Source organism: Podarcis erhardii, assembly GCF_964252035.2.
Source record: "Podarcis erhardii genome assembly, chromosome: 1".
Classification (NCBI taxonomy): domain Eukaryota; kingdom Metazoa; phylum Chordata; class Lepidosauria; order Squamata; family Lacertidae; genus Podarcis; species Podarcis erhardii.
Window position 1 is genome coordinate 121,939,601 of NC_138497.1, and position 27,268 is coordinate 121,966,868.

Genomic DNA, 27,268 nt, shown 5'->3' on the forward strand with positions numbered 1-27,268 from the left:
TGCACCAGTACCCCTCCCACATTGTTCTGGGCAGCACCCTCCAACTTTCCAGAACAGTGTGGGAGGTGGTACTGGGGAGTGAATGGGGAAAGAGGAGTTGACAAAAGCTGCCTCCCCCACTGAAATCGAGAGTCGAGAGTGGATTTCATGCTCTTTATTCAGCTCACAGTGGTGAGAAGGAATGGAAGTTCCCCCACAATATCTGCTTTATATACATTATTTACACAATGGGCTGCATGTGATTAGCTAATTCCGGGATTCTCCTGTGGGCCAATCAGGTTGTGGATTCACTTCCACCTGGATTGGGTGGCTGCTGCGGACCAATTAGACTGCTGCATTGTTCTAGGACCAACCAGACTGCTGCATTCTGAATCCTATTGTTCTAGGACCAATCAGACTGCTGCATTTTGGATCCTATTGTTCTAGGACCAATCAGGCTGCTGCATTTTGGATCCCATTCAACTCAGTACATAACATGCACATGCCACCAGCTGGAGGGAGGGAAGCCAGAATGCAACCCACACACTTGTCCATTAAATTCACTTTGGGCTGAGATTTGTTCCAGAGTCCTACCAGCTCCAACTAGTCCATTGCGTGGACAGGCAGAGTCCCCAGATCCCGAGTGGTCCCCCCCGTCATGTGGAATAACGACTCTAAACAACGTGCTATGGGATTAAATTGGCCACAACTTTATTAAATTTCAAATGTGGGTAGACCTTGGCTCAGGCATTGGGCGTTCTCCCTCCCTAGTCCCCAGCCGGGGACCTAGGGAGCATCAGGGTTATCCAGTGTGTGGGGGGGGGATGGGCCGGCTCTGGAGAACATATGTTCAAGCAGAGATAGCCGACCCCGTTACGCCGCCGCAGGGGAGAGCAATGACGACCTTTCGGCATACGGCCAAAGCCTCCCTTCAAAAACCCCTTTAACGGGGAACCCTGGTATCGCCGCCGCAAAGAGGAAGATGGACTAAAGGATTCCGCCCAAGGCCTGATACCGCCAAAGTTGTGACGTTTTGCTACGGGAAAAGCGAAACCTGCCAATGCAGGGAAATTCCTTTCCGGCCCTTTAACAGCGACCTTATCGTAGCAGCGCCCGCATACCTGTGGAGACAGGTCAACCTGCAAAACCTATGAAGAAAAGTTAACCTGCAAAAGAAGACATTAACTGAGGGTGGGTAGGGTGGGAGAAGCTCTGGAGCCAAGTGAGGATTACCAATTAAGATCCACCCTCTATTGTGTGGGCAGGTAATCCCTCCCCCTACCTGGCCTGGTTTCCCTGGCAACACTTCCCCCAGGTGGGATTGGACAACTCACTGGGGTAGGCGGGGACCTCCAGGTATCCCACCTGGGGGAAGGCAAAGCCTATGTTGATGGGGCCACTCCAGATCCAGGGCTGCGCGCGTCCACGCAAAGGGCGCCCCCCGTTTTTAAGTGGGGAGCGGTCATTGTTCTGTCTACTGGGTGACACTGAGTATTGAACTGTATTGGGAACTTTGACAGGAAGGGAGGCCTCTTGTTCCCTGCAGGAATTGTCATAAAACGGTGTGGTTAGTTTGAAAGGCCACAAGATGTGTTGTAACGGGAAGGATATATGGCCTTTTGTTTAATGCTACTAACATTATAAACAAAGCACGATGCATAGATTTCAAGTAATCTTTTTATAGTAATCAGGCTTAAATAAAGGATTTTGCTTAATGAATATAACTCTTCAGCGAGCTTTGATATTCCTTTCCCCCCTCCTATTTCAGGACTTAATGCATTTTATTTCTGAACATTCACGTTTGGCTTGTTTCTTTCATTTCTGCCTTTTACGATTGCTGTTATGCATGGGAAAATTCACCGGGGAATGCTTGGATTCAAGGGCTATAGCCAAAGTTTTTCTAGATTTGCAGATGATTGCTGGGTTCATAACAGTACAAATAAGAATAAAAGAATGATAATGTTGGAACCTTCATCCATGCATGCATATGAGCCCGAATTCATGTTTTACCAGATTTCCGTGTGTGTATACAGCGGTACCTTAAGGGATGCGGGTGGCGCTGTGGGTTAAATCACAGAGCCTAGGGTTTGTTGATCAGAAGGTCGGCAGTTTGAATCCCTGCGACGGGGTGAGCTCCCATTGCTCGGTCCCTGCTCCTGCCAACCTAGCAGTTCAAAAGCACGTCAAAGTGCAAGTAGATAAATAGGTACCGCTCTGGCGGTAATTTACACGGCGTTTTCGTGTGCTGCTCTAGTTTCCCAGAAGCAGCTTAGTCATGCTGGCCACATGACCTGGAAGCTGTACCCCGGCTCCCTCGGCCAATAAAGCGAGATGAGCGCCGCAACCCCAGAGTCGGCCACAACCGGACCTAATGGTCAGGGGTCCCTTTACCTTATACAGCGGTACCTTACAAAAGCTTCAGGTTACAAACTCCAGTAACCTGGAAGAGTTAGCTCAAGTTGAGAACTTTGCCCCAGGATGAGAACGGAAATTATGTGCCAGCGGCGCAGCGGCAGCAAGAGGCCCCATTAGCAAAAGCACGCCGCTAGTTAAGAACAGTTTCAGGTTAAGAACGGACCTCTGGAACGAATCAAGTTTGTAACTAGAGGTACCACTGTGTGTGTGTGTGTGTGTGTGTGTGTGTGTGTGTATCCCCCTCTATTTTTGCTGTTCCCCCAAACAGTTCAGTGAAGAATGAGCATGCTCACTGGCCCCAGAATGCTGACTGCTGAGGGGCAAAAATGGAATTCTGGAGTGGAATGGCAGAAATCCCAAACAACAGCACTCCATCTACAACATTTGTTGCAGGTCTCACTTCTGTATTTTTGATACAGGAACATCTGTTCAGCAGATTAACCATCTAATCATTGCTACGTTTTCCCAGCGGCAGCTACCTGGAGGAAAACGTTATCCTGAAACTGTCACTTAAAAGATAATTATGACAGAATCTTTACCATGTGCCAATAAATTAAGGTGACAGGGAAGCAAATCTTTAGTATCCTTAGGAATCCTTCTGAAGCACCATAGCTACCCAGATGTCCTGTGACTGATAAAACGTTTCTGAGATTCTAGACTCTGTTTTGTGCGTGGAAACAAATAAAGAGTTCTACTATTTCCTCATTGCTCTGATTCCCAAGTTTATACTATATGAGCAAGTTCCTTAAAAGTTGGATAGGTAAAGGTAAAGGGACCCCTGACCATTAGGTCCAGTCGTGACCGACTCTGGGGTTGCGGCGCTCATCTCGCTTTATTGACCGAGGGAGCCGACATACAGCTTCCGGGTCATGTGGCCAGCATGACTAAGCCGCTTCTGGCGAACCAGAGCAGCACACGGAAACGCCGTTTACCTTCCCGCCGGAGCGGGACCTATTTATCTACTTGCACTTTCATGTACTTTCGAACTGCTAGGTTGGCAGGAGCAGGGACAGAGCAACGGGAGCTCACCCCGTCGCGGGGATTCGAACTGCCAACCTTCTGATCGGCAAGCCCAAGAGGCTCAGTGGTTTAACCCACAATGCCACCCGCGTCCCAGAAGTTGGAAAGCAGTGGCCTATTGTACATACACAACCTGGCCAATGGATCAAGCCACCTGGCAAACGCAGAGCGTCATGTCTGACCAAAGCTGAAATACCAACAAAGTGAGCACACATGGTTGGATCAGACATAACATGAAAAAGATTGATGGAGATGCAGAGGCCATAGATGCTTGAGGGAGGAGAACTATTTTAAATGAACTGTACTCCTATGTTGTGAGGGTAAATAACAACATTGGAGTCTAGACTGCTGAGGGATTCTGTGCCAACACAGTTTCCTCCTCCTTGAGTAGAACTGGCCCACATCTTAAGATACAGGCTGGTTGGTGGTAAAGAAAGTGGTTGTTCAGATACTTGGGTCCTAGGCTATATAGAGCTTTATAGGCCAATGTCTATAAACTGATTGCAGTAGCAAAATTAAATATATGATAATGTGTTTATGTTCATGAGTGAAATGTTGCTGGGAAGTATGTGTATGTAACTATGCATCATTCACCAGAGTCTTCTGTTTTTGTTTGTAAAGTTAAATCTTCTGAAATGTGTAACGTGAAGATGCACATCATTTCCCACCAGGGGAAATGAACATCTTTTTGTGCTGGCATTAACAATTAATGCATTGTATTTTCATGTAATTGAGCTAAGATTTAAAATATGCATAAATAAGTGTTTTTAATATTCTGTTGGAAGCCACCCAGAGTGGCTGGGGAAACCCAGCCAGATGGGTGGGGTATAAATAAATTATTATTATTATTATTATTATTATTATTATTATTATGCATTATTCTCATCTTTAGAGAAGTGGGATTCCCTCCCCCCTCTAAAACAACTAATGACACTCATTGCTTTGAGATATTAACAAGAGAGATTGCTGTTGACATTGAACAAACTAGAAAAAATGTCAGCAAATTCTACTGATAATCTTTTATTTCAAAAGATTGCTTGTCATGCCACTACTACCATGCTACTATGGCACATACATAAAGTGAAACATAGTCTGCAGTCATGACCAGCTTCTGTTTTGAGGTAGCCTTTGAGTATGGCCCCTTCTAAATCAGTGTCCCTGAACCCCAGCCATGAGTTGAACTGGGCAGCAGTTATGAGCTGCCATTTTTATTCCCCACAATGCCCTGGAGCAACACTAGAGACTGCTCAAGGGTGCCTGGTTCTGACATCAATGTTAAATAAGTTGGAGTTCTTGTTATTAAATATACCAAGAAAAAAGCACACCAAGAACTCAGAAATTGATTTGCGAGTAGGGACCACTCCCACTATTGAAACTTACATTGGCCTGAGTTCTTGGTGTGCTTTTTTCTTGGTTCTGACATCAAGCTTACGATTTCACGCTATTATAAGCAGAAATTATCAAAAACATTTCACTTTATGTACTGTAGAAGTTTATGTCCAGCAATGTTCTCCCCTCCCCCAATTTGTACATGTGTTCACAATGGAATCTAGGGGTTTTTTTTAATCTAGTTTTTTAAAAAAGAATTGTAGGTGTCCATCTGTCACCCTTCCTAGTTGCTTGTCATCCAACCTTTCACATTTGTCTCTTAGCGTGTAGTGTAGAATTCTTTGTGAAAGTGTTCACCGTTCTCTCTGTGTCAGAAAAGACCCTAGACGAAACACAGAATCTCACGTTGTTTCCTTTCCTGCTATTAAATAGTTGATCTCTAGTGACCACCTCTGCTCTTCAAATGCTAGATCATGGAATCACAACTGCCATTTTAAACTCTGTCAATGATCAAATAGCAAGAATATGCCAAAGCTGTTTGCTATTTCTTCCATTTGTGTTTTACTGATGTGCACCCAACACCTAATGTTTATTATTTCTCTCCTCCACGTTTTTCTCCCCAGTCGTAGGAGCATGTACACACCTTGGCCAAGTGTACGCTGACAGGGATGTTTGGAAACCGGAACCATGCCAAATCTGCGTGTGTGACTCAGGAGCTGTTCTGTGCGATGACATCGTCTGCGACGATATAGAATTAGACTGCGAGAATCCAGAGATTCCGTTTGGAGATTGCTGCCCAAAGTGCCCTTCACCAACGATGCCACCTGTAAGACCTTGTATAAACCTACCACCCTGAATCCAGCCTCAGCTAAGCCTTGAGAGCCAGTGTGGTGTAGTGGTTGAGAGCGGTAGTCTTGTAATCTGGGGAACCAGGTTCGCGTCTCTGCTCCTCCACATGCAGCTGCTGGGTGACCTTGGGCTAGTCACACTTCCTTGAAGTCTCTCAGCCCCACTCACCTCACAGAGTGTTTGTTGTGGGGGAGGAAGGGAAAGGAGAATGTTAGCCACTTTGAGACTCCTTAAAGGGAGTGAAAGGCGGGATATCAAATCCAAACTCCTCCTCCTCTTCTTCTTCTTCTTCTTCTTCTTCTTCTTCTTCATGCCTAAATTTAAAATGGTTTCCTCTCCAAACCTACACACACTTCCGTAGGAGTAAGTCCCACGGAATTCAGCAGGACTTCCTTAAGACATGAGTAGGATTGCACTGTTAATCCTATTGAGTTGGATTCAACACAGTGCTAAGGAAAATGTTCCATGAGAGCAGGATTTCTGCTTGCAGAATGGAATGTTCTTCCCCTCTTCTCCCAGCCTCCCACAACCCTATGGAAGAGATTTAAGTATGTCATGGTGGGAGGAGAAGAGGGCAAGTTCTATTGCACTGTGGTAATTCTTGTTTTTGTGCTATTACTTTGTTGACCATTGAACCACTGGCTTCAAAGGGGTTATACTGGGCTCAATTCTATTTTTTTAGGCTTAACTATTGCTATGGCTCTTGATCAGTGCATACTCAAAATGGCCGCGTGTGATATATTCAAAACCTTCCTTCAAGTATTGATTTAGACTTTGTGAGATCAAGCATCAAAGAGGGCCAACTTATTAGGAGCATCATCTAAATACAACTATTTTCCCATTCTCAAAAGGGCTATTTCATGGAGGTCCAGGAATGCTGATTCCTTCCCTTTTCACAATGAACCAGGACCTCTGCACTTCCTAGGCTGATAAAAGGGTTAGAATTTGAACTGCCAGGATATACGGAGAAATATTGTTTTTGCAACACGTTCCAGTCCAAACACCAACAAGGAAGTCTCTCAGCAAACTCCCAACAAAATCTGTTCTCACTAGAAACGGAGAGATGCTGTAAACTGTTGAGTATATAAAAACTGGGCAGGGCTTGTTATTCACTTGAATACAAATAAATCCTGGCAAGTATCAGGAATATCTACTTAGGCCAAAAAACTTTGCATCCAAAGAACACTAAATTCTGCCCCAAGAGAACATCCACTCTCTGCACAATTTGCATTGCCAATTATAAATTTGCAGCTGGAAATTTCTCATGGTGTGTAGATGTTTGGAACAAAGTTCATGTTCAGCACTTGATTTCCGCTAGCTAAAATGCTCAAAACCCAGATCTAGAATCAAGATGGAAACTGACATAAAATGGAGTAGTCTGCATTATGAGTTTTGTTTACGAACCGTTGGGATCTTTGTGTTGTTCCTCCCCTATCCCTCAAATACTGTAAGAATACTTGAGGGATTTGGTGCTACTAATGAAATAAAAATCAAATGCTTAGAGACACAACCTTTTACAGAGTGTGTGTATATTTAGGAATAAGCCCCACTGAATATAGCCGAGGTGAGGAAATGTTTCTTTGCCAAAGGCCATGTTCTCTCAGGGAATTATCTGTCAGGGCCCCTCAGGGGCCACATGGCAGAGATAGGTAAAACCAGAGATTAAAGTGAGCAAGACCACCTCTTTCTCCACTCTTTCGAACAATCCTCTCTCTCTCTCTCTCTCTCTCTCTCTCTCCCCCCCCCCCTTCTGCCCAGTAGGCTGTCATGGAAGGGACTGCTAACTTGTATCCCTGGGTTGGCTCAGTAGAGCACGAGACACTTAATTTCAGGGTTCAAGCCCCACTAGGTGAATTTTGTGGTCCTTTCCAACTGTACAATTTTATGATTCCATAACTCAGAAAGGTCCCAGGGATTTGAACTGATTGCTTGCATAGAACTTTTCCTCCTCCTTGCTTCCATTGTTCCATCCAATTCTACTCCCCCTCCACATTTTTTTCCCCCTGTTCCTGGTCATCTTCTTTCCCTAATGGGCTCCCAATACCCAAATGAAATTAGGCAGAGAGCCACATGTACCTCTTAGGCCACAGATTTCCCACCTCTAGTATATAGAATATTCTTTAGATGAAAGTTGATGGCATAGATTTCAACTGCTGTCTCTCGCTGAACTAAAAGTAACTGGATGCGCTAAAGTTCTCTGTTACTATTTCCCTTACCGGAATCATTATTTTTCATCCTAAAATTACCCGCAAGAATGTTAACTAGACTCTACCTTACCCATATGATGTTTGTATGAATACACACTGATCTGGCTCGAAGTTTGAGGCCCACTCTTTCATAGAAGTTTTCATAGAATTATAGAGTTGGAAGGGACCACACAAGTTGTCTAGTACAACCCCTTGCAATGCAGAAATCTTTTTGCCCGATGTTGGGCTTGAACACACGACTCTGAGATTAAGAGGGTTCATGCTCTACTGACTGAGCTATTCCTTCAGTTGCCCTGATGGGAGCAAGCGGTTTAGCACATTCAGTGAGTGCTACACATCTACGATCTTTTAATTTCCCACAATGCCCTGATGCAGCAACAACCACACAAATCTCATGGGAAGAAAATAAACATTTCTAGAGTGCTGTGGATTTCTAATTTCTGCATTAATCTGAAATTAATAGCATTTAAATATGTACATATTTTTGAACTTGTTTTATTTCAAATATATGCATTTCTAAGCATTCTGAAACAAAGTATTGTTTTAAGCAAGGTTTATAAGAGTTTTTTGGAGCCAATAAAGGCATCACTAAGTGTAGAAAAATGTAAATTCCAAAGGAAAACTGTGTTGTGATCTGCAGTTAGTTCTAGGGGTGAAGATCATGTCCAGCTGTATCATTCTCAGAGAACAAAAGAAAGAAGCATTTCTACTGAACACAGGCCGCAATAATCAGGACTCTTTAGCTAAAGGCTAAATTGTATGATGACATCCCATCACCCTTAATCAAAACCTAAATGAGTTTATAACTAAAAATGTGGAGTGTCCCCTCATATTGCTTGAAAACATTTGGGCAATTTATTGTCTTTCCTTGAAAACTAAGCAGCTCCTTTTGATAAACATGGTGACACGGGTTGTAATACATACCAGAATTTATCTCATCTAGACCATATGAAAGAAGTGCTCATTTTCATGGATTTTATTGGAGTTGTACTTGTAAAGCTTCACAATAGCCTTTTCTCTGAATTCTATTGCCCTCAAAACACCAAACGCCAAGCTGTTCAAACAGAGACATTGTGCACTGAGGGAAGAAGGAAGGGAAAAGGTGAGGAGTAGCAGGAAAAAGAAGAAAGGGAAAAGAGAACATTATTCTTTATGTCTGTTAAATTTCTGTTGTGCCCTTCCTCCCAAAGGAGCCCAGGGCTTCAAAGAAGTCAACAAAACAATGCAATTAAAAATAAAATAAAATCTTTAGAATGTTAAGAGTACCCAAAACAGGAACATCTTTAAAAAGTCATCACAGCTAATAGTGTTCAGATTCACAGGAACAGTGTATTTCAGCAATCAAGCACCTGGGTGAACGTGAAAGCTTTTACATACTTCTTGAAAGTTAATAATGAGGGGAAAAGATGCACCTCACCAGGGAGGGCATTCCACAAATGGGGAGCCACTACTGAGAAGGCCCTGTCATGGGTCAATATCAGCCAGGCAGCAGAGGCAGAACCATCAACAGTGTCTTGTCTGCCAATCTCATGGCCTGCAATGGTTGATCATTTCCTTCTAGTAGCTAGCTCAGCAACTCCTGTTCTGATTTTTTGCATTCATAAAAAGAATGCATTTCTTTTCAATAGTGTGGCCTTCTGGATGTGAGTTAGTTAGTTAGTTTATTAAATTTCTATACAGTCATACCTTAGATCCCAAACACCTTGCGAGTCAAACATTTTGGCTCCCAAACACCGCAAACCCGAAGTGATATGAGTGTTCCGGTTTGCGAATGTTGCTTGGACCCCAAACATCCGACATGGCTTCCATGGCTTCTGATTGGCTGCAGGAGGTTCCTGCAGCCAATCGGAAGCCATGCCTTGGTTTCCAAATGTTTTGGAAGTCGAACGGATTTCCAGAATGGATTCCGTTTGACTTCCGAGGTACTATTGTACTGACTGTTCTTCATCCAAGGATCACAGAGCAGTTTGCAATATAAAAGCACAAAATTGCACACCATAGTAACAAACAACAATCTCCCCCTCCCAGTATTATGTTGCTGGACTCCAACTCCCATCAGCCCCAATCAATATGGTTAATTGTCAGGGATGGCGAAAGTTGTAGTCGGACAACATTTGGAGGGGACTTGGTTAGGGAAAGTTGCACCTGGGGATATGACAGTTAAGCAAAAATGCAGTCTTTCACTGATTTTGGTGGGGGAGAACGATACGATCTTTTTGAAAAGTGCTAATGTGGATGTATATTCCTATTCACGTTTGAAACTCTGGTCAATTTCTGATCACTTATTTTCTTTATGTTTGTACTGACTTTTATTGCTCACCTTGATTTCTTTTTCTTCCTCTAGGGCCCTGATATGAACATTCCAGGTGGTCCTCAAGGCCCCAGGGGAGATCCTGTAAGTTCAAAAACTATAAAATCATGTCCTTACTTCTCATTAAAAAAAAAAAAAACCAAACCACTGCAAGCGAGCCTCAGTTCCCAATAATACTAACACAAGGGAAGAATGAAAGACTCAGGCCACTTGCTTAGGATGTTGGTCTCCTACCGCAGATCAGCTTCAAAGGCCTAGTTTTTCACACTAGGAGAAAGCTGTAACATTTCAGATGTCTAATGGGGACACATAATTGACTGCTTCTTATTGCAAAACTTGCCCTGTTTCCATATCCCATACTTGTATCCCATACTTGCAGGTTGCGCTGTGGTCTAAACCACTGAGTCTCTTGGGCTTGCTGATCATAAGGTCAGCAGTTCAAATCCACACAACGGGGTGAGTTCCCATTGCTCTGTCCCAGCTCCTGCCAACCTAGCAGTTCGAAAGCACACCAGCGCAAGCAAATAAACAGGGAACCCCTGTGTCGGGAAGGTACATGGGCTCTGGCTTCCGTCATGGTGTCCCATTGTGCCAGAAACGGTTTAGTCATGCTGCCCACATGACCCAGAAAAACTGTCTACGGATAAACACCAACTCCCTCAGCCTGAAGCGAGATGAGCGCCACACCCCATAGTCAAATTTGACTGGACTTAAGCATCCAGGGAGTGGGACGTGGGTGGCGCTGTGGGTTAAACCACAAAGCCTAGGACTTGCCGATCGGAAGGTCGGCGGTTCGAATCCCTGCGAGGGGGTGAGCTCCCGTTGCTTGGTCCCTGCTCCTGCCAACCTAGCAGTTCGAAAGCACGTCAAAGTGCAAGTAGATAAAAAGGTACCGCTCCAGTGGGAAGGTAAATGGCATTTCCGTGCACTGCTCTGGTTCGCCAGAAGTGGCTTAGTCATGCTGGCCACATGACCTGGAAGCTGCACGCCGGCTCCCTCGGCCAATAAAGCGAGATGAGCACCGCAACCCCAGAGTTGGTCATGATTGGACCTAATGGTCAGGGGTCCCTTTACCTTTACCTTAACCATCCAGGGATCCTTTTCCTTTACCTTTTTACTTGTATCCCCTTATGGTTGTTCACAAGAGCTCACCGCATGCAAGCAGGCAGAAGGCAATGGGGACCTCTCTCTAATGTTTACATTGACTCCCATTCTTGCTCCTAGTGCCCATGTTTCATGGAACATCACCAAGGGGCTATGCATATAAAGTATAATGTGCAGACTGGGTGGGTGGAGGACTGGAGGCAGGGCAAGACATTTGCACATGCCCTCACTGCCCTTTCACACATTGGCCATTGTGGTTTTTGTGTGAACAATCCTAAGTTAGATTATTTTTTTAAAAAAAATGTTTTTTATTAAAGATTTTCTTGGTTTACAAAAGTATGTGCATTGTCTCTTTTTCAAGTTGTAAAGTCTTTTCTACAGATCAGTTGCATTTGATATGAGACATGAGCAATGCCGGATTTACGTATGAGCTAAACAAGCTATAGCTTAGGGCCCCACTCTCTTGGGGGCCCCCCAAAAATTTAAAGCAAAAGAAACACTGTACATTTTCAAAATATAAGATAAAAAACAAATAAAACAAAGCCTACACACAGCAACAGTGTTTTGTGTTGTGTAGATCCATAAATTGCCATACAGCATATATTCAACACAAAATACAGCGACAATTTGTTGTTGACAAAGGACAGTTGGACATATATAGCGCCCCATTACCTTCAGTAGCTTACGGCCTCATCAAACCTAAATTCGGCCCTGGGCAATAGTGTTGTATACAGTATAGGGTTAGGGAAGAAGAGTAGGGAGGGGGTGCTGAAACTTATATTCTTTTATATAGTGCATGTGTGGGGTTTTGTGGCAACGTCAGCTGGGTAAGTTCTCATTCTATTCGCTTATTACATTTCCTTGATAGTGAGAGGGATTGTGGGGGCCCAAGCTGATCATCAACACACCATGCCTACTTGATGTAAGAAGGGGAAACACATGGGCAACACACACTGTTTTTGTTTTATAGTATTTCGTTCTAGTTATTTGAATGACAAAGGGCTTGAGCACTTGATGCATGCCTCAATTATTATTATTTCAATTCATGTTCAGGGTCCACCTGGTACTCCTGGAATAAATGGTTCACCTGGTCCACCTGGCCAGCCAGGAACACCTGGCACTCCTGGCCAACCTGGAGTCTGCCCAAGTTGCCCCGGTCTCGGTACAGGATCAGTAAGTCACTCTCTCCTTTCTGTTTATGTTTTGGCTCTGAATTTGTTTTAGGTGAAACAGTACTATGTGCACGCCATAGAGTCATGAGAGATACGTTGCTCTGTTCCTCCATAGAACAGCGTTTTGTCAAAGGTTCTGAATGAAGATGGGAAGTTTCTGGAAAGTCATAAAATGTTGTCCAAAAATTTCTTTTAGCCGATGGGAAAATGGATCCCTAGGCTGCCACCACAGTTCCCTGGCCCCCCACTCTTTATAAACCCCACTCTAGATATTTGTGCTTCTTTAATTTTTATATCCCAGGGTCCCTGCCACAATAACTCACTGACCTCCTCCATTTGACTATTTTCTGCTGCTACCCTTTCCCTCAGAACATTTTTGTAGCCTCATGGTGGCTTGGTATGTATGGTAGGCTTAGTCATGAGACTGGCACCATTACAGGAGACAGGATGAACTAATAACTAAGATTTTTATTACTACTGTTGTTGTTGTTGTCATCTCAATAATTTTGTTTCTTGATGACAGTTTCTAAGGACTCAAGAGTTGCCGTTGCTGCCACCAGCCTTTAAGCACCTTGGGCCAATTTCCCAAATTCCTAGCCAAATTCACGCACAACTCTGTTCAGCTACTGGGGACAATCTGCCTCTGGTCAAAAAGCTCCACCAGTTGTACTTACAGCTGCTTGGGCAGCTTAGCTGATTTTATAAACCAACCTGTGTAACTTTCTTCTGCTAAGACCTTTACACAGGGCAACCCCTTAGCCCAGGCATAGGCAAACTCCGGCCCTCCAGATGTTTGGGACCACAATTTCCATCATCCCTGACCACTGGTCCTGTTAGCTAGGGTTGATGGGAGTTGTAGTCCCAAACATCTGCCTTTGCTGTGAAGCACAGTTCTGTCCTCACACAGAGCAGAATAGCCAGGAAGGAGGAGTTTCGCAGGTCTCTACATTCCCCACCTTTAGCATTTGCTGGTCCTGATACTGCCCATTCCATTGGATTTTTGTGTCCCACCGCAGCTGAGAACCAAGGAATCCTTCTATCCAAGATCTGCTAAATGCACTCAAAAAACGTGTGTTTTTCCAACCAGTAAAATACAAATTCTACTTTTGTAGATGGTAACAGCCCTGTTTCCTTTCACGGCAGCTGTAGCTAATGCTGCATTTTACTACCACGTGGTCACTTCTCGCAATGCCAAAAAGAAACCTTTCGTTAAAGAATTGGTCCGATAAACCTGCCGTTCTCCAGGAATGTTGGGGAAAGTGAGAAACTTAAGTCAAAAGAAGGACATTATCTGGAAACAGACATCCATGCGGGGATCGAACCTGCAACCTTGGCATTATCAGCACCACACTCTAACCAACTGAGCTATTCAGTCCATTAAATGAGCCTATAACTTTGCATGGTTATTATGAAGTGTTATGAAGTATTAAAACAGAGTCCACAAATCCACAAGTGTATGAAAGTTCCCCCTCTAGCAAACCCTGATCCTTGCTACATTGAATGCTCGCTGCTGAACTGTTCAGTAGACCTACTTCCAGAAACTTGTATGATGCCTCCAGCCAGGAGTCAGAGCTCCGGGGAAATCTCTCCATGCCTGCTGTTGTGTATTGGCCCTAGAAGGAATTGCATGAGTAAGCTGTCCATCACTGTGCTGTTATGTTTTTCGGTTGTACGTTTGTTTGTTTGTTTGTTTGTTTGTTTGTTTGTTTGTTTGTTTGTTTGTGCAGATTTGTATTTGTTTGTGCAGCCTTGGTTTGGCTTCTTGGTGTGGATACTTTTCACTTCCTTGACCTTCTACAGCTGATCATAGTGGTATTTCCTTTTCCTGCCTGCCCCTTCTGTCAGTTCTCCTTGCTACAGCTACAGCTCGCAATATCTCCCATGCAAGCTTTGGGCTATGGTTTGCATATATCTCCTTTCTCTCTGATAAAGCAACGTGTGTTCCATGGACTCATGGATCCATGTGAGGCCCTTACAATGTTCTTTCTTTACCTGTTCCTTCTCCCAAACTGCCTCTTTCCCAGCTTAAGGTGCAATACTGAGAATGATGGCGACAATAACACTGCGCGGAGAAAAGGGTTGTGAAAATGGACAAGAACTTTATCTTCAGCCTCCTGGAAGGCTGACCTTTAGCGGTTCAGGAGACAGATTCATTTGCTCCCAAGCTACATTTTGGTCAACCCTGCCACTGTAATTGAGAGCAACAGCATTATCCACACTAAAGGAAATTATAACCCTATCTTGACTGACCAATCATGAAGATGTTTCCTATGGACTTTGAGTGGGACACCTCTTCATTTCAAATATACAGTATTGCCAGTGGATCTGTGGACAGCTGTCAGCTCCTCATTACATGCTTACATGTGCTGGTTTTGTATGTCATTGCAATTGTGTATGCTGTCCTCCTGTTTTATGTGTAATGGCTACATCTTTTTCGATTTCTTTTTTTAATTACAGAACTTTTCTCCTCAGTATGAAGGCGATTATACCAAGTCTGGTGGAGGAGGATACGGCCAACTTGTAAGACAATAACACTGTCTCTCATCTTTTTATTGAAATTACTGGTTTTTCCCCCCTTGTACAGATTGTATTGAACATATACTATTACTGCTTAGGAACATAAGAAGTTTTAAAGCAGGTCACATTACTCTGGATCTGGATTTGAGCAATTCTTTAAAATATTTTGATCAACTTTTTCAGACTTTTCCTTGACATCTCTACCTTACCATTATTTCTTCTTCATTCCCCTCCCCTTTGATTTTTTTTACTTCCTTGCTTCCATGTTCAGCTTCTTCCTTTTCCCCCTTTTCTTTTACTCCTAAATTTCCCTACTTTCATTTAAGTTTTTTCCCCATTACCTGCTCCACAAATTTCTCCCTTCCAGTCATTTTTGTCATTTTCTCCATTAGTAACAACATTTCAGACCATTCATTGTGTCTCATTCTCTAGTTCCACATGGAAATTTCAACTGATAATGGATCAAAGCATTGTATATAGCTCTTTTCGCATAAGCAGACTTTTATTGCATTTCCCCCCTTATCTATAGCTGCCCAGATCAGTCCATAAGGATTTTTAAATACTTATTCAGCATCGTATATGTGCTTTATTTTTTGCTGGGGGGGTGTCCAAGAATTATTTTGATGTAATCAAACCTACATGACATTTCCTCAGTAAAACTGTGTCATGAAAGAGGCATTCTTGTAGCTCCCGCTTTCTATGTGAATTATGCAAGCAGTTCATTTCCCCTTGAATAGGCAATAGCCACCTACAATTGTCCGGCCTTATTTTCTTGAATGGAGCACATGTTTAGAAGAACATTGCAAATTTAGGAATGCAGGGCTAGCCCAAGATATTTTCCTGCATGAACCAGATCCCAAATGATGCTCCCCATAAAAATATCAGGCCCAGCTTGCATCCTGCCTTCATCTACCACCAGCACCATTCATGATGCCACCTGAAGCATGTGATCTCACAACACTACATGGCAGGACTGGCCCTGTTGCAATCAGGTTTGTATTCTGTATATTCTGTTACAAGGGCTGTATTCCATGCACTGGATTATTAAGAAAGCTGTCTACACAAGTGGTCTACAAAGGAGATATGCACTGGATTATTAAGAAAGCTGTCTACACAAGTGGTCTACAAAGGAGATAAGAATCCTGGTTATTTCCTACATCTTTCCTACTTTGTCCATTTATTAATATGCTCATTAATCACTGTATTCATTCACCTTCTGTTCCTCACAGGTTTTTTCTTCCTTTCAGTTTGTTTGTTCATTAATCCATCCATCCATCCTCTAACCCATTCATCCATTTCCAGTTGTTTACCATATTTCTCTCACAGTTTGTGTCATTTGCATTCTGCTGCTTGGCTTCCACATCTGAGATGCGCTGAACCAGAGGGGGGAAAGAAATACCTGACCATTTAATGTTCTTGGTTGCTACATTGCTTGTGAGCTTTCTGTTTGACTTTTGTCGTGTGGGTATGGCTAGAGCTTCAATAGACACAGATCACTAGACGGTGCCAAACTTCGTTTTGTGTGCAGCATTTATTGGTTCTTATTTTTTTGCGACTCTTGGAACATTGATGCACAGCCAGTCCTTGGCCCTTTACCTAAAGAGAGCTTGTTTCTCCATTGAATCACCTACATCTGGAAGAACTTGGTATGACTGTGTCTGGCACAGCAATCACAAGAAATTCTCACATGCCAGCTACAATGGAGCCTTTTCATGATGGGCAAACAGTGCCAGCCAATAAAAAAGGAAGCACACAGGTGATTGGCCGTATGATGATCAAGTGTCATGAGGCTCTATGCAAAGAGATCTCCAAACTGAAATCATCAAGAACAGGGGAATTCCCTGTTATTTTGGTAGACACAAAGCAAGCACATCTACATAAATCTGTATCTGTGCCAGCTTGAGAATACTTTCAGATTTAGCTTGTAACTTGTAACTTGCAACTAGCCTTTATTGGCATAAGTGAAAACAGTAAACTCAAATAAAGTCATCCAAATACATTGATAATCCAAACACATACAATATATAAAAGACTAGATAACCACTATTGAATAAATCAGGCAATTTTAGATTTAGCTTTAAAGATCTCGGCTAAGTTCCTCGAAACAATCTTGGTACAGATTCAGCTCTTGATATGTGATGATTGCAATGGAATAATTGACTTGTGCATCAGACTGCACTTTTCTTCACTACTTTGTTTACTTACACTGTGCCTATTTGTAAATTAAGATTTACCGCATACAAATCAGCAGTATTGAGTAAGAATGCCTTATAAGTGAAGCATTCGGCTGCCCAATATATTAACTGATGCAAATCCTTGGATACATTAGCTGCATTATGGAATATATTACTTTGCCATTCGTGTCATTCGCTTCTTGTCACACGGAGCATGTCATCTAAGTTGCAGTTCTTGCAATAGGATTCCTGTGCTGCTATCACAGCGGGCTATAATTAAGTGGCGAAAAAAATAATTATTCCCTGCTTTGTGAAATATATTTTATCTGTGCTGTAAGTCACAGGATATATTTCCAGTGCTCAGGAATATATTACGTGTGCTTTGACTTATGGACTCAGTGTGTGGGGAGGAGCATTGTCCTTCCCCACAGAAATTACAAAAGCTTAGAACACCTTTTAAGCAGACAAATAAAAGCATAACTGGATATGGATAACAAAATGTGGCTTTTTGCCTAATTATCAAGCATCCACTACACAAATTTGTTCATTTTCCATCAAACCTTTGAGCCTTTTATGTGTGTGAAGTGTGTATATGTGTGTGTGTTGTAGATATGTGGGGAAAGGTTGCAGATCAGTGGTAGAGCAATTGCCTTGCATGAAGAAGATCCCACGTTTAATTACTGGTATCTCTAGGTAGGGCTGAGAGAGAGATCTCTGTCTAAAGCCTTGGAAAACACTGGTGGTCCATGTACTGTACACAAGACTGAAATGGATCGATTGTGTGACTCCGTATCAGCTAACTAAACTTCTTATGTTTAGCGTGTGGAGATGGATAGATAGAGAACATGCAGAATAAACCAACAAGAAAGTCATCAAAAACTACATAAAAATTTGACTATAATTTTAGTACTAGCACTTGCAATTCAAAACCACTAGCAGCGAGATTGTTTTTTCATCATAGGCAAAGGGCTCACTGTATGATTATGCTACATTTTCCCTTACTCTCAGTGGAGCTGTTTCTCACCAAAGCTCCAATTCTGTTGCCAATGGAATAGATGTGGATTGAGATGGGTTCAAAATTGCCTAGTTAAAGCACACTCTGCCTTTTGCTTCATCTTTTCCAATAATACTGACGAGCCCTTTTGTTTCAGCTTGCATTTGGTCTCTACACTCTGTCTCAAGGGTATATTCTAAATTCACTGTGTCTGATGGTATTGTTTTTACAATGTTGTTTGCAGGGTGCACCTGGAGCTCCTGGCGCACCTGGCCTCCCTGGTCCTGTTGGTCAGCCCGGTCCACCTGTAAGTACAAGTAACGCTTCTCTAATATCTTTTCTCACTGAGAAATAGGATCACGTTTCATGAATAAGGGCCAAACCAACCATTACCTAGAAGATGCACCATTTCGATTTAGCATGCTTCCCGGACTGTCACTATTTTGGGGTGGGGTCAATTATGACATTTCAACCTCTGAAAACTTCTGAGGGAAAGGCCAAAGGAGATATCCAGCCAGTTGTGCCGCCACCTTTCACACGGAGCCCTTTCAGACATGAAGCTAAGTTATGGGTGCCCAGTATGCATGATGTCACAATGTCACATTATGACATGACATTATGACATCATGCACGGCCCCTGGCCTCAGAACCTGACCGTACCGGAAGTTGGGTTTGGAGGTCTCAGAAAGCATCTCCAAGGCCTCAGAGATGATGTCCAATGCCTTGCAAGACCTTAGAAGTTGCGTGGGGGCCCTGCAGTGTGGGTGCTGAGCTAAACCATACTTCAGTGCTATATAAAGGAGTCTCAAGCTGGCCTGCTCTCCTCTCCCTGATCCGTCCCCAGCTCCAGAGAGGAAGATTGGAAGCACCCAGTTCCACAAATGAGTTCCCTATTTCATCCAATCTCCAAGGATTCTGGTTCGTTTAAACAAGCCAGGATCAACCCATCATTTTTCAAATTAACCAGAATTCCCCAAGTTTGAGCATGACAAGGAACTCTGGTTAATCTATTAGCAAAAGTGGATGGTCATTATATCTTCTGTTGCATACCAAAAGGGGAGAGTGGAGGGAGAACTGAGGTTCACTCTCGCAGAATTAAACGGGGGTTTTAGCATTGTGTCCAAACTCAGCCATTTTTAAAAATTCTAAAATATGAAGATAGCACAAATTATTGCATGCTCCGCAATGGAATCTCTTTGATGGTATCGAAGGAATTCATTCTCCTCGACTCTCTCTTCATGTCTCAGAAATTTGGAATTTGTGATTGCAACATTTAATGAGCCGACTCAATCCATGATTCCTAAGGTGTGCCATTTGTCTTGCCTAACAGGGTCCCCACGGATACCAAGGCCCCCCTGGTGAACCTGGGCAAGCTGGTGCTCCGGTAAGTATCAGTGTACACTGTTAATTAATTGGCCTCACAACTTAATTTTGGTAAATGATCGTGTTGTGTGGAATTGTAGATTAAATACTTCCAGCATTCATTAGCAGGAGTCATTATTATTGGACAGTTTTCTACAATATTTGGAAGAACACAAGTAATGCAGATTTTGTGGAATTGTGGAAACGCTTACCTGAGGCTCGCAGGCACATTTGAAAAGAACCTTGTCTCTTGGACTGGTGCAATCGTAAAGCATTGGGGAAACGACCGCCTTATCCTACACTCTGATTGGAAGGTGAAAGTGAGGGCAGAGGAGCATCCGGAATGCTTCTATCCATTTTTGGAGGCTTTGAGCATTTTTGTTTCTCAAAAATGCTTCGCTACCCATTGGAAACCATAGGAGAGAAAATGGAGGAAGAGATTTAGTCAACCATGTGACTAAGTTTGTCCCTGGTTTGTGGATGTGTCAGGGGAACATGACAGCTTTGGATCCTTCAGATCCAAGCCTCTCGCAGGGACACACCTAGAATGCCTCTGATATGACCCCATTTTTATTTTATTTTTGGTCACATGGACATCAGAGCTCTGCCAGAGGATCAGAAAAGGAGGCTCTGATGTCACCCTCCAATGCTAAGAATTTTGTCTCAGATGTTGGAAAGATGAATTCAGTATTCTTTTTTTTTTTTAATATTTATTAAAGTTTTTAAATATAAATGCACAAATAATAAACAATCTTACTTCTGTCACAAACATAGTTTCATCACTTCTTTGGACTCCCTCACGTCTCCCGCTCCCATTTACATCGTTATAAGTTTTTTCCAAACAAATTATCAACTTGTTTACAAATCTCATGTCCAGTCGTTCAAATATAATCTAGCAATTCTTCCAAAAAATTTTATATTTTCTTTAATCTCACTTATCATCAAACTTTAATTCTAATTTAGTGGTGGCCGATTTTTTATAATCTAGCATCCTTCTTAACATAGGATTGCACCCTTAATCTGCTGAGGCAAAAGTTCCAAATAAATGTTTATTATTATTATTATTATTATTATTATTATTATTATTATTATTATTATCCCGCCCTCCCCGGCCAAAGCCAGGCTCAGTGGCTAATATCATACAAGTAACACAATGCATAAAAACAAGTGATCAATAAATTAAGATACATCCCACAATTAATTCAAACAAATTAAAATTAAAACTGGGCAAGTGGCAATCTTCAGGTTAAAATTGAAGGTGGTTACCAACTGTTTCCACTGATATTATAAGCACCTGTGAGTGGGCTGGGAACCTCCTTCGTGCTTGTTCTTACACAAGGAGAACTTACTTCGAAAGCTCCAGCTGTGCTCAGGGACATATAACCTTTTTGGGAACATATTTTTAAAGATAATATCAAGTCAATGTTCAAAAAAATCAATACAATATTTATTTATTTTTACTTTTTAAAGCATTTACTTTAAAAAGCATTAAAGGGACAAATTGTCACCTGAGTTAATATTTTTCAGATAAACTGAACTACAAAACCATGACCAGGCAACATTCTCTGAGAATCATGTTCATGCTAATTGGACTCACAAAAGCGAATTTCTCTACATAAAGCCTGAGAATATAGATTAATAAAACAATGTCCTGCATAATGTTTTGCAAGACTTCTGAAATCCTAGATTTCACCATGTGATGGGAGGGACAATAACAAGAAATATTCAGCCATGAAATTAACAAACAACAGGTGCCATATAATTGACATCACCGTACAAATCCATTATGGATAGATTCACAGCCACTATATTTTGGAAACCAGTTTCTCAATAGCCATAATGACTACAGACTCCATCTTACTATTCCACAGAGAGGCCATCATGGAAGGTTGTAAACAGTTGCAGAAAAGTAGGGGAAATCAGTTTGGATTCCAACATCACCTGCTTGAACTAAATAGGGACTAGATAATTCTCTGTTGACTGCAGAGTTCTCTTTCTCTCAGAACCTACATAATCTGATTTCCACTGGCTATCATTTCTGTAGACCACCATATATTGTTTCTGTTTTTCAGGGCCCTGCTGGACCACCTGGAAATATGGGTCCACCTGGCCCTGCTGGGAAAGATGTAAGTTAAGTTCATAGTTAACATTAAGCTTATCATATTACATAAGGCTATCTAAGGAGAGTCATTTTCTTCTAGACCGTTGGTTTGAATCCAGAGGTGGATTGTACAGGTAGAAAAGTACTTCTCTTGATACAAGGTGTCCCCCATTTCCTGTTTTGCTCAAAGATCGATGAAAGAGACGTCAGACGCTATGAATGCTCATTTGCCATCCACTAGTCTAAGCCCCTGGTTCCTCTTGTCCAACCATGCTTGTTGACAATGACAGTCGAGCACATTTTGCCATGTGGGTTGTGGGGATGGGGACCATACAAGGGTAGATGGACACACAGCAGAGGAGGAGGCAGTGACAGCTGACAAGAGCAGCAAATGGCAGGCAATGTGCTCCACAGAAGCCGAATCTGCCTCCCCTCCCAGCTGTCTAGAGCTGGCCACCATGAGGCAATTGCCTCACTATGCCTCATAGGTGAGCCAGGCCCACAGCTGTCAATGTTTCCCTTTTTTAAAGGGAAATTCCCTTATTCCAAATAGGATTCCTCGCAAGAAAAGGGAAAAGTTGACAGCTATGGCCAGGCCTGCTTGTTGAGATCAAAGCCAGAGGGTTTTATCAGGCTGCCCTTCCATCATATACACACCTTAGTACACATTGGAAGACCTGCACAGGGCGTTCATTATATGTACAATGAGTTGTGAGAATAGATCAATTAAAGTCAACAAGACATTATTGTTCTTCTCATAAAGGAATGCTGTTCACAAGAGTGATTTTTCTGTTGTAGGTCTGGTCCTTCTTTTGAACTCTTAAGAATTTACTGAGACACTATAGCAAGACAATGCAGCATTATTATTATTATTATTATTATTATTATTATTATTATTATTATCTCTCTTTAGGGAGAATCTGGAAGACCGGGCAGAACTGGTGAACGTGGATTACCTGGTACTCCTGTAAGGAAGGAAAAAAATATTTTCTTGGTTTTGAGTATAAATATGGGTGGTTCTGGAAACGTGGTCCAATCTGAATGTGGCTGAGGACAGTGTTGAAGTGGTGTTTATCATTAGGGCAGTTCTGATATGTGCCGTCATGCTTTTGAAAGTAGTCGTGTTCCGGCCACCGACATACACAACATCCATGTTGAGTGCATGTTCAGTGAGGCTATGAAGGGGCTCTTCTCTTGAAATTACCCAATGTCAGGGCCTGGGCAGAGGAGGAGTAGTGGAGATTGCCTCCCCATCCTGTCCCTTCCAGGGAGGAGGAAGAGGAAGACAGTTTAGATTTACAACAGGGGGTTGCAGGAGGTCACAGCTCAGAGGCAGATGAGAGGAAAAGTTGGGAAATAATGGGAGAGGAGGAGGCTGGACCGGAACGGCAGCTGGATGACACAGTGTCTTTAGAAAGTATTCTAGACCCCTTATCTCCCAGAACCTGGTGAGCCTTAAAAGTAGGAGAGCAAAGAGCTCAAAGACAGAGGGCACCCGTAGAGGAGGTGATGGTGATGATGACAAATGAGGAAGTAGGAGAGACAGGGGGGTGGAGATTCACTCGGGACAGCGCCATTATCTAAGAGACTGGGTTCTATAGCCTCTCTTTGTAAATATTGACTAAAAAGGGACAGTAAGGAACCTTCCTTTGTCTTTATACTTTCCTGGGAAACCAGCCGGGAGTTGCTGACAGCATTCTGTCACCCAAACACATCAAGCTTCTCAGGATCTCCCTTGCATGGAGGAGCTCTTTACATGTACATGTAACTAGGCACACCAGGTACATCCAAACACTGGCCAGATATGCAGGTAGCAGGGTACGTAACCACACTGCCTGCCAGCAGTGACAAGCCCAAGCCCATACACCCATGAAACATTAGTTCAGTGCTTTGTGGGGTTGTTTGAACTCCCTACTGGAAGCCATGCATTTCAGGATTGCCCCAATGGGGGGAGGAAAAAAACCCACTTCCCAATTTGGAGAGCATTTCCACAGTATCGTGTTGTGTAGCAGTTGCAGAAATGTGGCTCTTGGATGCTGTGGGAATGAAGACCACATGCGTTGGGTGAAATCAGGCCATTACTTTATGGTTATACAGCAGGTAAGTAGGGGTGGCATGGCAGTAGGGTGAGGATCAGGTCATATTTCAATCAGCCTTTGCTGTTGGAATAGTGCTCTCCACTCGATGGTTGGGAAACGCTCATTGCAGTCTTGGGAGTTGACCAGTGCTGACCCTGGTGTGGGACAGGCACATCCATAACTGTTGAAGCAACTAAATATGTGTTATACATCAAAACTATTGGTTTCAAGCCTTATTGACAAACTCAAGCTTTCACTTCTACAGAGTATGGGAACTTCGAATAACAATGTGCTCAGAGATTTGTTCGTTTGTCTGTCTGTCTGTCTGTTTCAATCTGAGTGATACCCAGAATTAGCCGTGCTTAGAACAAACCCAGTGAAATTGGTAGATTTACTCTGAGTATGAATTACCGTATTTTTCGCTCTGTAAGACGCACTTTTTCCCTCCTAAAAAGGAAGGGGAAATGTGTGTGTGTGTCTTATGGAGTGAATGCAGGCTGCGCAGCTATCCTTCATCCCCCTGCCCTGAAGAGGCTGCGCGTGGCTATCCCAGAAGCCAGAACAGCGAGAAGAATCACTGCGCAGCGATCCCTCTTGCTGTTCCGGCTTCTGGGATTCAGAATACTTTTTTTCTTGTTTTCCTCCTCCAAAAACTAGGTGCATCTTATGGTCTGGTGCATCTTACAAAGCGAAAAATATGGTATTTGGATATCACTCTAAGTCACATTTAGGAAACCCTTGGCCCTCCGGATGTTGCTAAATAACAACTCCCATCATCCTTTGCTTGCTGGGGCTGATGGAATTGTAGTTCAGAAACAACCAGAGAGCCACTGAACTGAGAATGCAATAAAAACTCTTTCAATGAATATTTATATAAAATGATCTCCATTTTACATGCGCCTTCATGGATTCTTTTTCTACTACCTCTCATTTCCATTTAGGGTCACAAAGGTCCCCCTGGCATGCCTGGCATGCCTGGAATGAAAGGTCACCGAGTAAGTATTTTAACTTCAACCAATGCATGGTAGAAGGCATATCAATGAGCGGTAATTCTCCCAGTTCTTGTATATTGCAGAATCTTACTCAAATCAATGAGATGTTTGTTCACTCAAACACTTTTCTAAGCTAAACTCGCTAAAGCCCCAAAGATCAGGGCCCCAATTCAACCAGTTAGAACAAGGTAACTGCAATTAGCTTTTGTTGGCTTGGGGTCCGGTTGTGTTAGCAAGTATTCACTGGCAGAGTCAGTGGAAAGTGGAAATATTCTCAGATGAGTACAATTTTTCATTAGCACTGTTGTGTTCAGGTAATTTGTATGGAGAGTTCTTTTTTCTATATAGATGGGCTTTGGAGATATGCAGGCCCATTTCCTTGGATTTTGCATTCCTGGGGTTACTTTTTCTCTGGCATTAAGAACAGATTTTCAGATTTCCCCCTGAAGATTCTCCTTTTGTTGTTGTTCTATATTATTTTAATTTGGCGGCTGCTATTTCCCTCCCACAATGCTGTTTCCCTCCCATGATTGAAGAATCCAAAATGGTGGTCAGACTGGCAACACAGCTGCTGTTGCTTCCACTTGAGAAACTGTTGGATAATGTTTCCTCCCCCTGTAGAATAAATAATAAATAAATAAATAGAAATTCTGTGAAATTCTTAACCCCCTCCTTCCTGAAGTTTCTTTGACCATAGTTAAGGTAAATAATTTCAATTTGTTCGTCTCTACTCAGATGTAGGCAGTGCTTTTCTTCCCAAAAAGAAAAATGGCGAGTTTCTTTCAAGAAACTCACCATTTTATAGTTCAAATCGGGGGAAATAAATACAATAAATGGACAAAAGTACAAAGATTCAAGAAATGTTTAGGGGTATGCATACCCCTGTGTCCCCCGTCCCCCCCCCTCCCCCTGAAAAAAAAGCACTGGGTACAGAGGAAAATGGACAGAGCAAACTCTGTTGTTTATCAAAATGCGGGGCGGGGAGAGAGAGAATGGCAAGAGATGTGCTAATATATTATTTCCTTTCACAAAGGGATTTGATGGAAGAGACGGTGCCAAAGGTGATGCAGGTGCTCCTGGTCTGAAGGTAAAATATGTTTATTCTATATACTGTACAGAACCACTTCTACCAAATTAGGGATTGTTTTAAATGTTTGCCTGAAGGGGCCATTAAGCTGTATTATGAGGCTGCATGCTTGGTTTGGTTGAAAGAGTGGATGACCCTGAATATGGGATTTTTAAGTGCATTTAGCTAAACATTCGTCTAGCCTTCTCTGCTTGAACAATAAGGTTTCCCAAACACAGGGGGGACTGTAAGTGGGTTCTGCCAAATGCAAAGTTGGGGTGAGAGTGGCATGCACAGCCCCACACCAGTTCCGTGAATAGAATTAGAAATGCCTGAATAGAGTTTAGGGCAGCAATCTTATATACCCTTACCTGGTAACAGGGAAGGGTGACAAATTCAGTTTGGTTCACAAGACATAATATATACGGCTGTCCTTTGGAGCTCTCTGAATTTTGCACTTCTCTGGCATAAAAGGTATACAAAATATCTATGTTGCAGGAAAGTGTGCGTTCTATTAATTAATGCATTCTATTACTAAAAATCACATACAAAAATGCCTTACATGAGGGGGAAATTGCTTGCCAAAAATGTGTATATTAGGCAAAACTACAGTTAAAATGGTGTGTATATTGTGAGAAATGTGCCTACAAATTTTCATGATTTTATACAAATATATTTCTCAAACTGATACAAAAATGTGTGAACTTAAGAATGCAAAAATGAGAAACTGAGAGAAAACTTGAGACTGACAGCTTCTACTATCCCTACCTAAAAGCAGGCCATGCCAAAATCAGTGGTGTTTACTTCAGTCTGAGGCTGAGTAAACCTGTGTATTATTGCACCATAGTGTTTGTCTAATTATGCAACCCCTTCACACAATTAATTTAAGAAGAATAGGAAAATATTTACCGTTTCACATGAGGTTTTAATTCCAGAGATCCCTGTGTTCAGCAAAGCCCGACAGGAACTCTACAACACACAAAGACCTCTTTACATGCTCACCCAATTGTCTCTGGTGATGTTGATCTTACTTCCCAAGCAAATGATCTATCTCGCCTATGGCCCAATCCAGCCAGGATCACTGCATGTATAGCCCAAGATAGTGCAGGCAGATTTGACCTATGTATTGCATTTTTATTTTTATTTTACATATGAGGGTCTGATCCAAAAAGCAATCCTCATATAAAAGCCTGCTTCCATTGAACTTATTGTCCTTGCTGGATCAGGGTAAAATATTTAACAATTCACAAAAAAAGAAAAAACAATTTTCAAAACTGTGAAACAATATATGCTGTACATTTATAAAATGTGAAGCAATATATGCTGTATATTTATCCAGTGTTTTCTTTATTAAATAGGGTGAGAACGGTCTTCCTGGAGAAAATGGATCCCCCGGACCAATGGTAATTTGTTTATTTCAAAACAATTGAGTAGGAAGTCTCAAAATAAATACTTGATAGAACATTCAGCTATTGGATTAAATTTATGTGCATTGTGCCCTTTGATATAAATACTTCCAGGGCAGCACACACACAGGCAAAACATTAGGATGACCATTATTATTATTATTATTATTATTATTATTATTATTATTAAAA

General features: G+C 42.4%; 1 protein-coding gene and 1 long non-coding RNA gene across 3 annotated transcripts in view; one reads left to right on the top strand and one right to left on the bottom strand.

The window, feature by feature from the left end:
• The window catches only part of COL3A1 (collagen type III alpha 1 chain), a 96,985-nt gene that overhangs the window by 27,492 nt on the left and 42,225 nt on the right, over positions 1 to 27,268 (top strand). Inside the window, exons 2-12 of one of the 2 annotated variants that reach the window (XM_081856230.1) lie at positions 5,367 to 5,569; positions 10,144 to 10,194; positions 12,268 to 12,387; positions 14,844 to 14,906; positions 18,316 to 18,378; positions 19,402 to 19,455; positions 21,506 to 21,559; positions 22,448 to 22,501; positions 24,554 to 24,607; positions 25,638 to 25,691; positions 27,029 to 27,073. In XM_081856230.1, coding sequence (XP_081712356.1) covers positions 5,367 to 5,569; positions 10,144 to 10,194; positions 12,268 to 12,387; positions 14,844 to 14,906; positions 18,316 to 18,378; positions 19,402 to 19,455; positions 21,506 to 21,559; positions 22,448 to 22,501; positions 24,554 to 24,607; positions 25,638 to 25,691; positions 27,029 to 27,073 — 815 coding nt within the window. Of the gene's footprint in view, positions 1 to 5,366; positions 5,570 to 10,143; positions 10,195 to 12,267; positions 12,388 to 14,843; positions 14,907 to 18,315; positions 18,379 to 18,747; positions 19,073 to 19,401; positions 19,456 to 21,505; positions 21,560 to 22,447; positions 22,502 to 24,553; positions 24,608 to 25,637; positions 25,692 to 27,028; positions 27,074 to 27,268 lie in introns of those variants that run through there. The other variant, XM_081856231.1, reaches the window with a different exon arrangement.
• LOC309335788 lies at positions 15,379 to 18,309 on the bottom strand. Its single transcript, XR_014153722.1, has 2 exons — positions 15,978 to 18,309; positions 15,379 to 15,925 (listed from the first exon to the last, which is right to left on the bottom strand). It is a non-coding gene; the product is annotated as an uncharacterized lncRNA (long non-coding RNA).